Source organism: Danio aesculapii, chromosome 13 (assembly GCF_903798145.1).
Source record: "Danio aesculapii chromosome 13, fDanAes4.1, whole genome shotgun sequence".
NCBI classification, from domain to species: Eukaryota; Metazoa; Chordata; class Actinopteri; order Cypriniformes; family Danionidae; genus Danio; species Danio aesculapii.
The window spans coordinates 30305547-30319954 of record NC_079447.1 but is presented as its reverse complement, the minus strand read 5'-3'; the positions used below and the strand labels follow the sequence as shown (position 1 = coordinate 30319954).

Here is a 14408-nt window from a genome sequence, read left to right as displayed (position 1 = left end):
CCCTAATAAATAAAGCCGGAGGAATTAAGCCGAAAGAAAATGGATACTTCACTAAATATACATTAACTTCTGCTCAATAAATGAAGTAATGTTAAGCAGAAGAGACTGAAAAAACTTTAATTTAACCCCACAAGAAGGTCGCTGGTTTGAGCCCCTTCTGGGTCAGTTGGCATTTCTGTGTGGAGTTTGCATGTTCTCCCCGTGTTCGTGTGGGTTTCCTCCTGGTGCTCCGGTTTCTCCCACAGTCCACAGACATGCAGTACAGGTGAATTGAATAAACTAAATTGTCCATAGTGTATGTGAGTGTGTCCAAGAGTGTGTGGGTGTTTCCCAGTGTTGGATTGCGGCTGGAAGGGTATCTGCTGCGTAAAATGTGCTGAATATGTTTTTAAAATGTATTATTTTAATAAAGGAACTAAGTAGAAAAGAAAATGAATCAATGAAATATTAATTTTATATTAATAATTGATCTGAACCACATGTATAGTTTTGAGATGTGCATACAAATATATCAAATGAAGCGGTCATCTTTTCAAAACAGTTTATTTTTCCTATGCCTTCAAAACATACAAACATAGCAATATCTTACTAAGAGGCTGTAACATAATATTCACATTATATACAGCTAGAATGAATAACACAACAAACACAAAACCTAAGTTATAAGAAATAAGTTACATTTACAGCAAAACCTTTGGGCGACACCGAACTACCTGCAGTGGTTGAGTGTTCCCTATAAAAACTTGTATATAAAGCTTTTAGTCAATATGTTTCAGTTATAAACAAATACTCAAGATGAATAATAAATGTTCAAAATATATAAATAACTCTTTTTATTTCATTAAATACACCTATTGTTCATAGTGCAGTGAAGCGTAACACTACTTAAGTGCCATTCGATGGATTTCGGGTCCCAGATTCTCATTTTGTAGTGTATTTAGTGTCTTTTTGTTTCTGAATTTGATCTGTATGCTGGCAGTGGTAACAGTCAGTTTAGATCTGTGTGACCTGGATTTGCATTCATTTTGTTTTACAAGTTTTACAATTTCTTGGATCCTTCATGTTTCTGATACCAACAGGACAATTCACGAGGTTCTGATTAACAGCATAGAAGCTTACCTTCAATTCCTATAAGACAATAGCTCAGCTAAATTCATTTTAACACAATAACGCATCAGTTTGTAAACAGGTAAATTACTTCCAACCAAATAACACTCCTTAAGCAGGTCTCTCAGTGCAATTGAGGTATTAACATGTGGTTAATCTCTGATCAAACCTCCATTTTTACCACAGCACTGAATGAATTAGAACTTTTTGAAAATGAGTGCCTGAGAGTTCAATGGCTTGGTCTTTTTTTGACACAGAGATTTTGCATCATGTCATTCTTAAGCTTAATACATATTTTAAAATACACATTACGCAAAATAACACAGGGTTGATTTTAACATCCGTTTCACATGGTAATAATTGGTCATTGTGCACTGATTTGGTTGAAATAAAGGACAGCGTGTAACTCATTGTGAAAAAGTCAACTTTAGCTAAATTTTAAATTTACTTACTATTGAAAGAAAACAGTTTAAAACACATATGTGCTTTAGTTTTCTAATCAACACATTAAAATATTAGTTTCAAAAAAATTTATACAGCGGTTGGTTATGGAAATCAAAAAGCCAACTTAATAGCGACACCTGTGGTCGTTACGTGAACTGCGACCAGCAACTTATTGCTCGAACACATACCGTTCAAGAGACTAAATGTGATTCGGTCCCCTATAGACTCATGCTGAAATAATTTTCCGTTCTTAGTGTACGAATTAAAATTGTAAATACCTTTCTTCGGCGACATACTGATAACAAACATCCAGACGCCATCATCACTGCTGTCTTTGAGCAATGGTTTGATGAATGAATTTGCGATGACTGACGTCTTTCCTATCAATAAACTACACACCAGAAAAAAGACCGCGAAAAAAGGACACCAGTTAATAAAGCATCCGATTCATAGCGATTTGGAAATGTTAACATCGTAATTCACCTGCATCATGTCCACAGATCAGGTAAGTTAATTGAACAGACTGTAATTAGTGCAATTTAATAAAAAGTAACGTTGGTTAGCGTTATTTTAAATCACAATATACAGTATTTTGCACTACTCTAATTTAATTAATCTGTGACACATTGACATCACAGCACAAAATAGCTCTTTTCAGCACTTTTTGCATCAACATTCGTTACCTGTCATGTTAAATGAAAGAAAGCCTCTGGGAGTACAGCAGGGCGCTTAACGGTCAGTCACACGTTTTGATTTTCCCGGCAAAAACGCCTCGAGTCTTATAAATAGAAAAAAATCTGTCTATATTTCAGACTACCTGGGGTTTTGGGTATTGTTTTTGACACATTGGCTATAAAAAAATAATTAATTGATAATTTTTCAAACATAAGGTTAGCCCTATGGTTTTTAAACATAAAGTAAGCCCCAAGTTTAGCAAGTGAAATTTAAAATAGTTATGTAACACAAGTGAAATTAAAATTGATGGTGTTCTTGAATCTTTAGTCGTACGGTGAACAATTAATTAGCAAAATCCAACCTTTTGCTTACACTTTGGATTAACAGTCTTTCTCTGAAGAAGTCAGCTGGATGGCTTGGCTGAAATATGCTTAGCCACGCCATGAGTCATCATACTGAAATAAAAGTCTGCAGCAACTTCTGATTCATGTGGATTTCAAGAGTCAGTCAAGAAAAAGCATACTGTATTTAAGTACACTTAAGTGGCATTTTCATTAATATAATATTGTCTGAATGTACGATTTTATAAATGCTTTTAAGATATGAAATAAACTCCAAGTGCAAATATTTCTCACAAGAGATGTTCTATCTACACTGTCATTATCACTAGTTTCCTAGAATTAACAAAAATGCATTCATATTCTCAGTTATTGTACCAAATGCGAACTGATTGTCTTCAAACATCTTAGGCATGCTTTGAGACGTGCTTTAAGAAGGTTTAAAGGACTATACAGGCTAAATTTTCATGAGGTGGTAAAGCGTCTGATCGACTTCAGCTGAAGAACTGATCATCTAAAAAGCAAAATCTACAATGCTTTAAATATATAAAGTGAACCACAGTATGTTCACGCGATAAAGAGGTCTCTCCTATGGAACTTTGCAACTTACTCTAAGCCTCAACTGTTTTAAACCAACAACCAACAAGCAAAATACACAGATAAACCCAACACATATGTGGCGAAAAAACAAAGACTGACAGGAATGAGACAATGTCAGGCTGGTACTCCTTCTCATCGGCCCACTTGCAGATTTGGGCTCGCGTTTACCGGCCAGTAAAGGCATGCTTTAACTAGCGCTCATGTCGGGGTCGGAAACCCCAACTGCACTTTCGTAATCATGACCACTTGACGAGAGCAGCCATTGAAGAAACCCGCAGGCGTCCTGGCAGAGCTCCTGAATGGAGATATATAACCAATTGTGGCTGGTTCTTCTCACTGTTTGGCAGCCTGTTTGTAGCTGTGTCTCTGAGAGTCTGAGCGTTTGGTCCTCCTGCTGCTGCCACTGCTGCTCCTGCTGGTCTCTTTGGTGCTGCTGGCATGGCTGTTGTCCTGGGGTAACGTAGGGCTGGAGTGGGTCCTCTGCAAACCACTGTCCTCAAACAAACGGCCCTCGAATGCCGCCAGGTCCATTTCCCCCATGCGGATCTTTGTTCTCAGCAGCATTGTATATGTTCCGTAGCGTGTTTTCTAGGTGATACATTGAGAAAAAAGAGGTAAGAATGGCAGAATGGAAGTCACTGTAAAAATTCCCTTGGGAGGTGAACAGCAAATATGTGGCATTTTTACCTCAAAGTCAAGATACTCTTCCCTTTGCTTGTACTCTTCTTGGTCCCTGCTTTTGGTCTTGCGGTCTTGAGGTGTAGAGCGCAGTTCCTGGAGCTCAGCAGAAATGGTCCGAAAACGTGTCTCATGAGATTTCAGCTGCTCCTCCTTGTATCATAATGAAGAACATACAAGAATATTATTCAGTTTCCTTATCGTTACAGGGAAGGACCTACAGAGGACATATATGATTATTAATAAGACCTAAAAATGTGATACATTTTATTTTTTTAAAACCTTTTTTTCCTATTTGTAAGTGGATTCCATTGATTTTAAAATGTAAAAAAGCAGCTTATTATACTGCTTGCTGTTGCAAACTGGTATTTCTAATTTTTTTTTTGTACAGTCATAAACACAATTCTTTATGTTTCTTCATAAGGAAATGAATCAGAAGTTCAAGAACATTGCAGAATAAAGTAAACAACAGTACAATTGCATGAGGTATAACCATAGACTGTAAAATGGTATAACCAATCAAAACACCAAAATGGGATGTCTCATTTATTTGGGGAATATTTGACCCATATTTAAAATGTTTCTGAAAGTAATAATTAAGATTGGTCAAAGTCATTACATTCAAACATTTGTTGAAAACAGTATTACTGTTTTACAACATAAAACTCATGCAAACAGCCATTTTTTAAGAACTTTTACCACGTTTAAATATTTTCTTATCTTAAACTGAGCATTTTGATTGACCATTTAATCAGCAGCCCTAAAAAGTAGTGGGATTATTATTCTAAACCTAAATTACTGTACTAAGCACTTACTTAACTTTGAGAAAATGAAATTTCTTTCATATGATGTCACATTTTACTAACAAATTTGGTGCATCCATGAAGTAACAATAAACAATCTAATTTTATTTTCTTCAATGCTACAAGCCTTAAATTTGTTTGAGAGTATGTTCTTTTAATGAATCTAAATAGTCACACCAGGCGATTCATTTTCTATTACCAGACTACACATAATACATTTCCTTTCCTGAAGTCAGATAAATGTGGGTTACCTGCGAGAGCTTGGTGTTTGAACCCGGCAGAAGTGGACGGCTAAACTTCTTTTGAGAGCCGATGGCTGCTGGGAATGGAGGTGCAGAAAACATGGCTGCCACTGTGTTGATGCGGGTGATCCAGGACTGCATTTGCTCTGCATTCCTAGGGTTAAAAGGCAGGCACAGGTCAAAATAAGAGAATTCAGACGAATGAAAAAAGGATGTCTCATTTTTCTTGGCTCAAAGAAACTGTGCACTTTCTGTTTATTGCACGGCCTGGAAAAGTGGGCAATTAGCAGGCAGTTGTTAGCAGAGGAGTTGGAGTGGAACAGATGGAGCAGAATGAGAGGGAGAGAGTTTTAGTATGTGTATCTGGGACAGACAGAATAGCTGAGAAGGATCCAGTCTCTTGGGAGATACACGTGGAGTCATTCATCTGAGATGAGAACTCTTTGACAAGGCCGTTACCAGCCCTGCATGTAATCAACAACCAGACGCAGCACTGGGTCAACTCAGGTGTGTGTGCTTGTTTTGAAAGACAGTCAGTGTGCTCTTTCCTGTTTATAAAGTACTGAATACCCCTGGGGCTTAAAAAGGAATAATTATTCATTTATTTTCCTTTGGCTTAGTCTCTGATTTATCAGGGGTCATCTAGTTGATAATTACTAAGACTCAAATCATAAACTTTCGAATTATGTTTTTGTACAAAGTCACTTATGTCAACACCGGCTGCATTTATTTGATCAAAAACTAGATTTTTTTTCAAATGCTATGCAAAAAAGTATTTCAGCTACTGAGATTTAGGGAAAGGGATTTAATTGTGCATAAATGAAAAATCCAAAATCCAAAAAAAGCAGCTAGCTCTCTGCAACTCTCACATGGTTGCTCACTGAAGCTAAGCAGGGCCACGTCCTGTCAGTACCTGGATGGGAGACCACATGGGAAAGCTAGGTTGCTGCCGGAATTGGTGTTAGTGAGACCAGCAGGGGGCACTCAACCTGCGGTCAGTGTCGGTCCTAATGCCCCAGTATGTTGATGGGGACTCTATACTCAGTGAGTGCTGTCTTTTGAATAAGATGTTAAACTGAGGTCCTGACTCTCTGTGGTTGCTAAAACCCCCAGGATGTCCTTCAAAAAAAGAGTAGGGGTCAAACCCTGGCATCCTGGCCAAATTGGCCTCCCAATCATCCCCATATCATAATTGGCCTCATCATATTTTAGATCGTTTTAAACATTTATTTGGGGGGGGGGGGGGGGGGGGGGGGGGGGGGGGGGGGGGGGGGGGGGTGGATACCTGAAGTGATTATTCATTTATACTTTATAAGTGTTTTTATGTTAAAGTTTTATGTCTTAATGGTTATCTGTTGTTGTTACGGTGTGAGTTCCTTTGTCTGGCACTGTTTTGAGATGAGGACTCTTGACTGCAAACCAAATCTACCTTTGGGTATAAATAAAGTAACCTAACCTAACCTAACCTAACCTAACCTAACTCTGTCTCCTCTCCACCAATCAACTGGTGTGCGGTATGGTGCAATATGGCTGCCTTCGCGGTATCCAGGTGGATGCTGCACACTGGTGGTGGATGAGAGGAGATTACCCCCCAAAAATGTGTAAAGCGCTTTGAGTGTCCAGAAAAAGCGTTATATAAATGTAAGGAATTATTATTATTATTATTATTATTATTATTATTATTAAAAACTAGCCTAAAAGTGAAGATTTTCTTTTAATTTTGAGGTAAATGAGACTTACGGTGCCTGGAAGAGAAAGACTCTCCAGTCAGCAGTGCGCAGGTAAAACACATTTGGTCTCTTGCTATAATCTGCTGCCCGCATGGCTAGAGAGTGATGGATTGATACTGCATTTTTCAAGTCTTCATCTGACAGCTGCTTATCTGGACGATATTCATCCTGCAAAACAGTCAAAGTAGAAGAAAACCATAAATAATTTATATTTGAACTACAAACTTTGCAAAGTATTATTATGCGGCAGTCACAGACAAGTATCATTCACACCGAATGAGAAATGACAAGTAAAATCTACCTTTTGTAGGTAGAGAATCAGTCCTTTTAATATGGCATAAAACGTCTTCCATCCTCTTTTACCTCGTGGAGCTAAAAAAAAAAATTCAGTCAAATATGGATTAGTTCAAGATAAATATTCTTAATAATAACACATTCAATAAAATACTGATGAAATAAGAATAAAATAATATCTTTGTTATTTGTTGTTTGAAAGGATGGTTCACCCAAAATTGAAAAGTCATAATTTACCCACTTGCCACAAACCTGTTTGAACTTTCTTCTTCCATTAAGCACATATGAAAATATTTAGAAAAATGTTGGAAACCAGTAACTATTGACTGTTCATAGTAAAAATTCATAGTATTGATTTTCATAGTAGGAAAAACAAATACTACGAAAGTCAATGGTTACAGATTTAATTTCAAATGTTTTCATCAAACAATTTTCTGAATATTTCAAACTTTTTTGTTTGGAACAACTTGGGGGTGAGTAAATACTAGGTAAATTTAAATTTCTGAGTGAAATATCTCGTTAAATGCACTTTGTTTTTTTAGTATCCAGCATTTGTTTTATGCAGCGGATGCCCTTCCAGTCAATATACAATACACAACAATATAGCGACAAATCAGACAAATCGTCTGTTACACATACTTGTTGTTATACGTAATTGTATCTATGGGAAGAACACATAAAAGTAGGCTACGGTGTATAGTAGATAACAGTAAATCAACATCGAATTCAGTAAATTTGTTCTTTTGAAAAGTAATTATTTTTCTTTATCACTTTATCAACTATTTCTGAGTTCATCCTAAGAATGTAAATGATAAAGCACTGGAACTTGAAGGTTGATGATGACAGTATTTTCATTTTTTGCATCAGCTATCCCTTTACCACATGAGATAAAATTCAAAGTTTGAGACATGACTTACTTTTCTTCCCATCAGGATCAGCATGAACTTTGCGCACGAGGAAGCCGTTCTTGTAGACCTGAGCGCTGGACTGCTGTGCAACACTGATCAGAGAGTTTCCTCCGCTGCTGATCCGCTTCATAGTGTGCGATGCAGAGTCTTTCCTGCCGTCCATCTCAGAGAAAGACTTCCGCAGTTCCTCCTCATCGCTGTACAGCACATAAACAAGAGCATTATTACATTCAGCAGTTTTCAAGGTAAGATGGATATTAATGAAAATGATCTGACTTTGAACATTTATCTTTAAATGCTGCTTTAGTTTTTGACTTTAAACACACAGACATGTAGTGCATCCCCCAACCACCCCATCTCCTCCATTTCCTCCTTCACCAGGGGGAGCTCTCGAGAACTTACTGATCTTGTACCCCCTCACATGCTCATTGACCAGGAGGGAGCCCTTGGCTCAATTATCTCCGAGCTCAGGGTTCTCTGCCAGGACAGCATGCCAAACCTGCTATTATTATCAAGCAATATCTAAGTGTGAACTCTTGAAATAAGCAAACAAACTGATTGAATGCTAGGCTAAGTAATCCGCACAAATCTGAACACAAGGTGTTCTGCTGTGTTTTCTGCAGATTTCTGTGCCTACAGATTCCATACACATCTGCTTATCTATGTTTCATAATATATAATACAAGTTACTTTTTAAGACAAGTCGCAGCACATTTCAGATGATAAAAAGCATGTCTTACAGTATATTCCAGAAAGTACATAAGCAGGTAACATAAATGGAGTGCCATATGTTACCTTTGTACTTTGTGAAATATCAATAACAGCATTTTTATTGTGCATTTACAGTCACTGTTTGGAAATGTAACTGCATCTTCGCTGCTGCTTGGCACAGATATTTTTTTTAGTCTCCAGTACATATATCCAGCTGAGTGACAGCTGTGCAGGGAGTGCAGTTAGACACCCCACAGAGCCCCTGAGGCCTGGACCGCTAAACATGCCTCTAACTGCTACGGAGAGCAGCACATCGCCTTTGCCTTCACATGATAATGCTCTCATCTGTTGCTTAGTAACTGCTGGCCTCCACACTGGTAACCAAGAGAGCCAGCTCTGAAGATGGAGCGCCATGGGAGAGTGAGGCAGAAAGAGCAGGCACATAAAAATGGTGACTGACGTGCATTGATTCATACACTGAATGATGGCCTTTAGCTGAGATTCAAACAATGCTAAATAAATGAAAGTGCAATGAAGTGAAATGGAGGGAGAGGGAAGCAGAGAGTGGAGGGGTAGAGCATGTGGATGCTGGGATGCATAAAGATGAAAGAAGCCCTACTGAATGAAAGAGAATAGAAAAATAACTTGTGCTCCTTCACACATAAACAAGAATACTGCAGAACCCCTCCAGTATAGCGAATGTGGTGTGAAAGAAGGGCTGTGTTTAAGTCTGCACATTAGCCAGTCAAAGATTTCAACCTGTAATTATGGAGAGGCAACTTGCAGTAACCATGGAAACAAAATCTGTAGAGCCAAAGTCGAAGTAAGGGCTTAGGGCATCAAACGGATCAGGCCAGGTCATAAATACATGCATATACAATCTTAAAAGTGGGTTTTCTTAACACTAAAGAACCTTTTGTGGAACAGTTATGAAAAGAAACAGTTTTTACTATGTAATGCGCATTTTAATAAGATTTTTCTTTCATTATAAACAGCTTCTAGTGCTATGAAAAGGATGTTAAAGGCGCTTCACGTAAACATTAATGGCGATAAAAAAATCTCTCATTGTAGAAGGCATGGTAGAGGTTTCATAGAGCAAAAAAATGTATTTTCTTATTCATATTTGGAAACAACTAAAAAATTACATCTATAGAATCTTTTAAAATGTTTGTAGAGGGGAAATCGACACTGGTTATGATAAGTGAACTGTAGCCAGCAACTCTTTCTTTGTCCTTGCATTCATGCACATTAAATGCACTAGAGACTCAATGTGATTTACTTCCCTAATAAACTCAATAGAGCTGCACAATATATTGTTTTAGCATCGATATCGCATTGTGTGAATATGCAATAGTCACACCGCAGGATCTGCAATGTTGAGTTGTGATTATAATGACCAGGAACCACATTTCAGAACATGATTTGTGGAGTCATCACACATTTCAACCCCAATAGAGTGAAAGATTTTCATTTGGATGTGTTTTAAAGGAACTGTGACTGAGATATAAAGAGATTTAAAACCAAGATATTCTATTTAGCAAAGACTAAATTGCATTTAATTGTTTATACAATGAAGACAATACAATGTTATTTGATTAATGTTGAATTTATGTTCTTAGACTCCACAGAAAAGCATAAAACACAACAATTACTGTATATTTTTTATCTTTGTTCTGCTGTATTAATTTATGCTTGCAAATAGTTTTTTTATGTTTTATGCAGATATTTGAATTCTTTACAAGTGGAGTAATTTAGATCTTCTTTTGTGAAATTATATTCATATCGCAATGTATATTTCAGAAAAACAAAATATCGCAATGCCAGTTTTTTCCTATATCATGCAGCCCAATACTCATTTAAAAAAGCAATTTAATAATTAAAAACATTCAGACACTGCTGACAGCAAAGTTTTGATGGATATGTAAATGTTCTACACTCCTTCCTCTCAATTAAAGAATTAACAAACGATAAAATGTCAGTGTTAAGAAAACAGCAGTTATGAAAGCATCTTATGATAGCGATGAAGATAAGTTTGCACAATCAATTCATTATGTAAAAATGTTTAAAAATTTGGGAATTATGGATTTTTTTTGGCATCATGGTTTAATGAAGAACTTTTAACATCCATGAAACCTTTTGACATCACAAAAGGCACATCACAATGAGGAAAGATTCTTCAAATTATGAAATTGTTCTTTACACTATGAAAATTGGTTCTTTGGATCTTTCGGGATCACAAAAAGGTATATATCTATATATATATATATATATATATATATATATATATATATATATATATATATATATATATATATATATATATATATATATATATATATATATATATATATATATATAAACCTTTTTTGGCTGTTGTAACTTTTGATTTTCTGGCTAAAAAGGTGCAAATCATTCACATAAAATCAATCTACTAGTCTTTTTAGACAGGGAAGTCTGGAATAATAAATAAATAATAAATTAATTAAAAATTTAAGTTTTTAATTTTAATTAAAAAAATAAAAAAATAAAAAATATATATTTATTATATATATTATATATAATTTATTACATATTGCCCCTTTAATCAAAAGTATCCAATTGTTTTGTTATAGCCTGGTGAAACATTTCATTTAAGGAGTTCCAAAAATGATTTGGTTTGCTTTATTGGCACAATATTTCAAGCACATCTCTAATAAACAGCTTATATCAGTAAAGGAAATTAAAATAACCAATACACAGACTATGGAACCTAATGTTTTTTCATTTTTATTTAACCTATTAAGAGTTTTTCAATAAGAAGTTAAAGGACTCTGTACTGGGCTTACACCACTTTTAAATCAATAACACTTTTAGAGGAATTGAATTATTTTAAAATCTTTTGAATATCACTGAATGAGGATACTGCTCTTGTAATTGATTTTATTTAGAAAGAAATGAGCCACTAGGGAAAATATTACACTTACATTGTCCACTGCAGTTTTTCATTTTTGATGGAGTTGTAGAGAGCCTGTTAAAAGAGGAAAACAACCATGATAAATCACACAATGCCAACAACAGTTTTGCCACGTGCATGTATAAACATGCATGCATGCGTTCAAACATCCCACTGATGCATCTGAAAATAGCAACTGAAAGTGAACTGTGGACCACTTTATTTGCATGTGGCATTTTGTGTCAAATGTCATGGAAAAACTAATCAACCATCATTAGAAGCAAGTAGGGAAACAGTTCTTGAAATTTCCATGTTACTAGTTACCTTTGCCTTTTTCTTCCGGGTTTGTGGGTGATTTTGGCCATCCTGAACTTTCCCGAGCAGATCAGGAAAAGCCAACGGTTTTAAGGAACGTGAACGAGGCGCTTTGGTGTAACGAAACGGGTCCATCACACTGAAGTCCCGTCCACATCGCACCGAGCACAGTGAGCGAGAGCGAAGGCGGCCAGTTGAGTGAATACTGTTTACCCCAATCATGATTTAGGTAGATTCGAGATCCGCAGATGAGAAAACAACCAAAATGAATTCAAACACTGTTAACTTAAACTTCACTTTCTTCCACAAGTAGAATCCAGAATGATGACTGAGAAAAAAAATGACACAGTTCGTCAAATGACACAGTGGCAAACTCAAAGTCTTTGGCAGTGGCAAAGCTCTTTGGGAGATCCTTAAGGGTGTCACATGGGCATCAGGCCTTCCATAGTGACTCCAACTCGTGCATAATGCATCCGTTCCTATTCATTATGCATGTAAAACATCGCGGGCCACTGCAAATCCACCAACCGCCATTTTGCATCAAACTTTCTGCTTCGACTGAATTACCGAAGACGTTCGGGCAAGAGGAACTACAGCCAACAACCAGTAGTTTCTTGGTATGCATCCTCGAGTTGATCACACACCTACACACGTTCACCAACGCACACTGACGCGCTCGCAGGTGCCGTGCAGATGGCTTATGGAGACCGAGATGCTGGAAGGAGATAATTGGAGAGAGGAGGACAGACGGAGGAACGCGCACATCATTGAAGTAAATGCACGAGATAAACACACACACAGGCTCATGCGGGGAACAGACTGAGAGGGTCTGACTTCCACCCACTCTCAAACTGGCATCCCAAAAGTGTGACGTCACCTTACGTCCCCCCTCTGGGACGGAAAAATAGACATCAGATGTGTGAGAGACGGAAGGAGCAGGAGATCAGCTAAGAAACGAGACAATCCTGTTGCTTCTCCATTCCACGTCAGATGAATTGGAAAGTGTGTCTTTCATTCCATTCTTCTTGAATCTTAACGGCTGTCAGTCAATATGCAGATTCTTTCACACCTGATTTTTCCCCCCTTTCACAAAACCCAGCTTTGATGCACGGCTGTAGGAACAATAGAGGTTTAGGCATCCGAGTCCTGCGCTCTCTTCTTCTTCCTCTTCTGCTCAGTCTTTTTCCTCCTCTGTGATGCAGATAAAAAATGGGCTGCTGTGCGGTGAGAATGAGATCTTGTGAGGGAGGAGTAGTGCTCACCCTCCCATCTCTCTCTTGCATTCACAATCTTGCCCGATCTCCTTCACAGTCTCTCTCTCTCTCACGCTCGCGCTCTGATATTCAATTGATGTACTCGTCTCCCAGCATGACTGACAAATCACGCAACTTGAATGTTGGATGAGCCCGCCCTTCTGTGAATGTCAATCAGCTGTCAGGACCCTCGAATGAGCAAATCCTCACATGCGTTACAAGCTATTGCCACACTCTCGTCTCACTTTCAGTGTACAATGTTGGAAAGGTCTGTTGTATGTTTTAAGAATTAATATGTCAATATTTTCTACTCTCAAAAAATTACTGTTGCTGCTCGTTCAAACTACTTATTTAATATGAGTTGAACCAACACAATTCTTAAGTTTTTTTTTGGGGCCAACTTAATTGTTTTATGTTCAGTACACTTAAATTTGAACAAATTATTAGGTAAACTTAATTTGTGTTGGAGGATGAAGGAATTGTGTGGAACTGTGTATTTTTACCGTGTATACACAAAAGTGTCTTGCTTCTTGTTCAAACTACTTATTTAAAATGTTTGTTTGTTGATTTGTTTACACTTTAGTGTCCACAATGGGGAAATTTGTCTTGGACGCTAGGCCCACATTTGCATGCACTGAACAAGAACAAAGATCAAAAACACAAATCTACACAAACATTCAATCATTAACACAAATATTAAAAATATGTAAAAGTCTGATGTAGATAAAAATGATTTATTAAAAGGGCTGCTTCTGCACACAGGCAACCTGATTTGTCGACGCAAAGGCAGTAACTCACAAAATAAAGTATGTGAGGGGTCAGCTAAAATTTTAATACCTTCGTCCCAAACTAAGCTGAATCAACATAATTGAGTTTTCAGGGGGACAACTTAATTGTTTTATGTTCAATTCATTTAAATTTGTGAAAACAATTAAGTACTAACTTAATCAATTTGTGTTAGAACTACATGAAGGAATTGAGTGGAACCCAGTCCTTTTTTTTACAGAGTAGTTATTTGTGATAACATTCAAACACTATTAAATTATCTGGTATTGCAGTTAAGAGAAACATAAAAACTAAATAAAGTGAACAGTCGTCGTATTTATTATGAAAGCAAATAAAAATGACTTTTAAAAAAAATAATCAGAACTACACTGAAAAAAAAATAATTATTTGGATTTACTAATATTTTTTAAGCTAAGTTGTTGCAAACAACTTATTTGGGCTGAATTTAAACAAACAAATCAATTGAACATTACTAAATTAAATTTGTTTAAATTCAGCCCATATAAATATTTTGCAACAATTTTGCAAAAATAATTTTATTCAGTGAATTCAAGATAAATCTAACATTAATCTGATGGATAATTTAAAACAC

At 36.7% G+C, this 14408-nt stretch overlaps 1 protein-coding gene across 1 annotated transcript in view; it reads right to left on the bottom strand.

The window, feature by feature from the left end:
- Positions 1-527: 527 nt before the first annotated feature.
- psda (pleckstrin and Sec7 domain containing a) overlaps positions 528-14408 on the bottom strand; it is a 32180-nt gene continuing 18299 nt past the window's right edge. Inside the window, 7 exon segments of the mRNA XM_056470744.1 lie at positions 528-3752; positions 3852-3995; positions 4897-5041; positions 6628-6785; positions 6919-6989; positions 7829-8016; positions 11494-11537. Coding sequence (XP_056326719.1) covers positions 3498-3752; positions 3852-3995; positions 4897-5041; positions 6628-6785; positions 6919-6989; positions 7829-8016; positions 11494-11537 — 1005 coding nt within the window. The 3' untranslated portion in view covers positions 528-3497.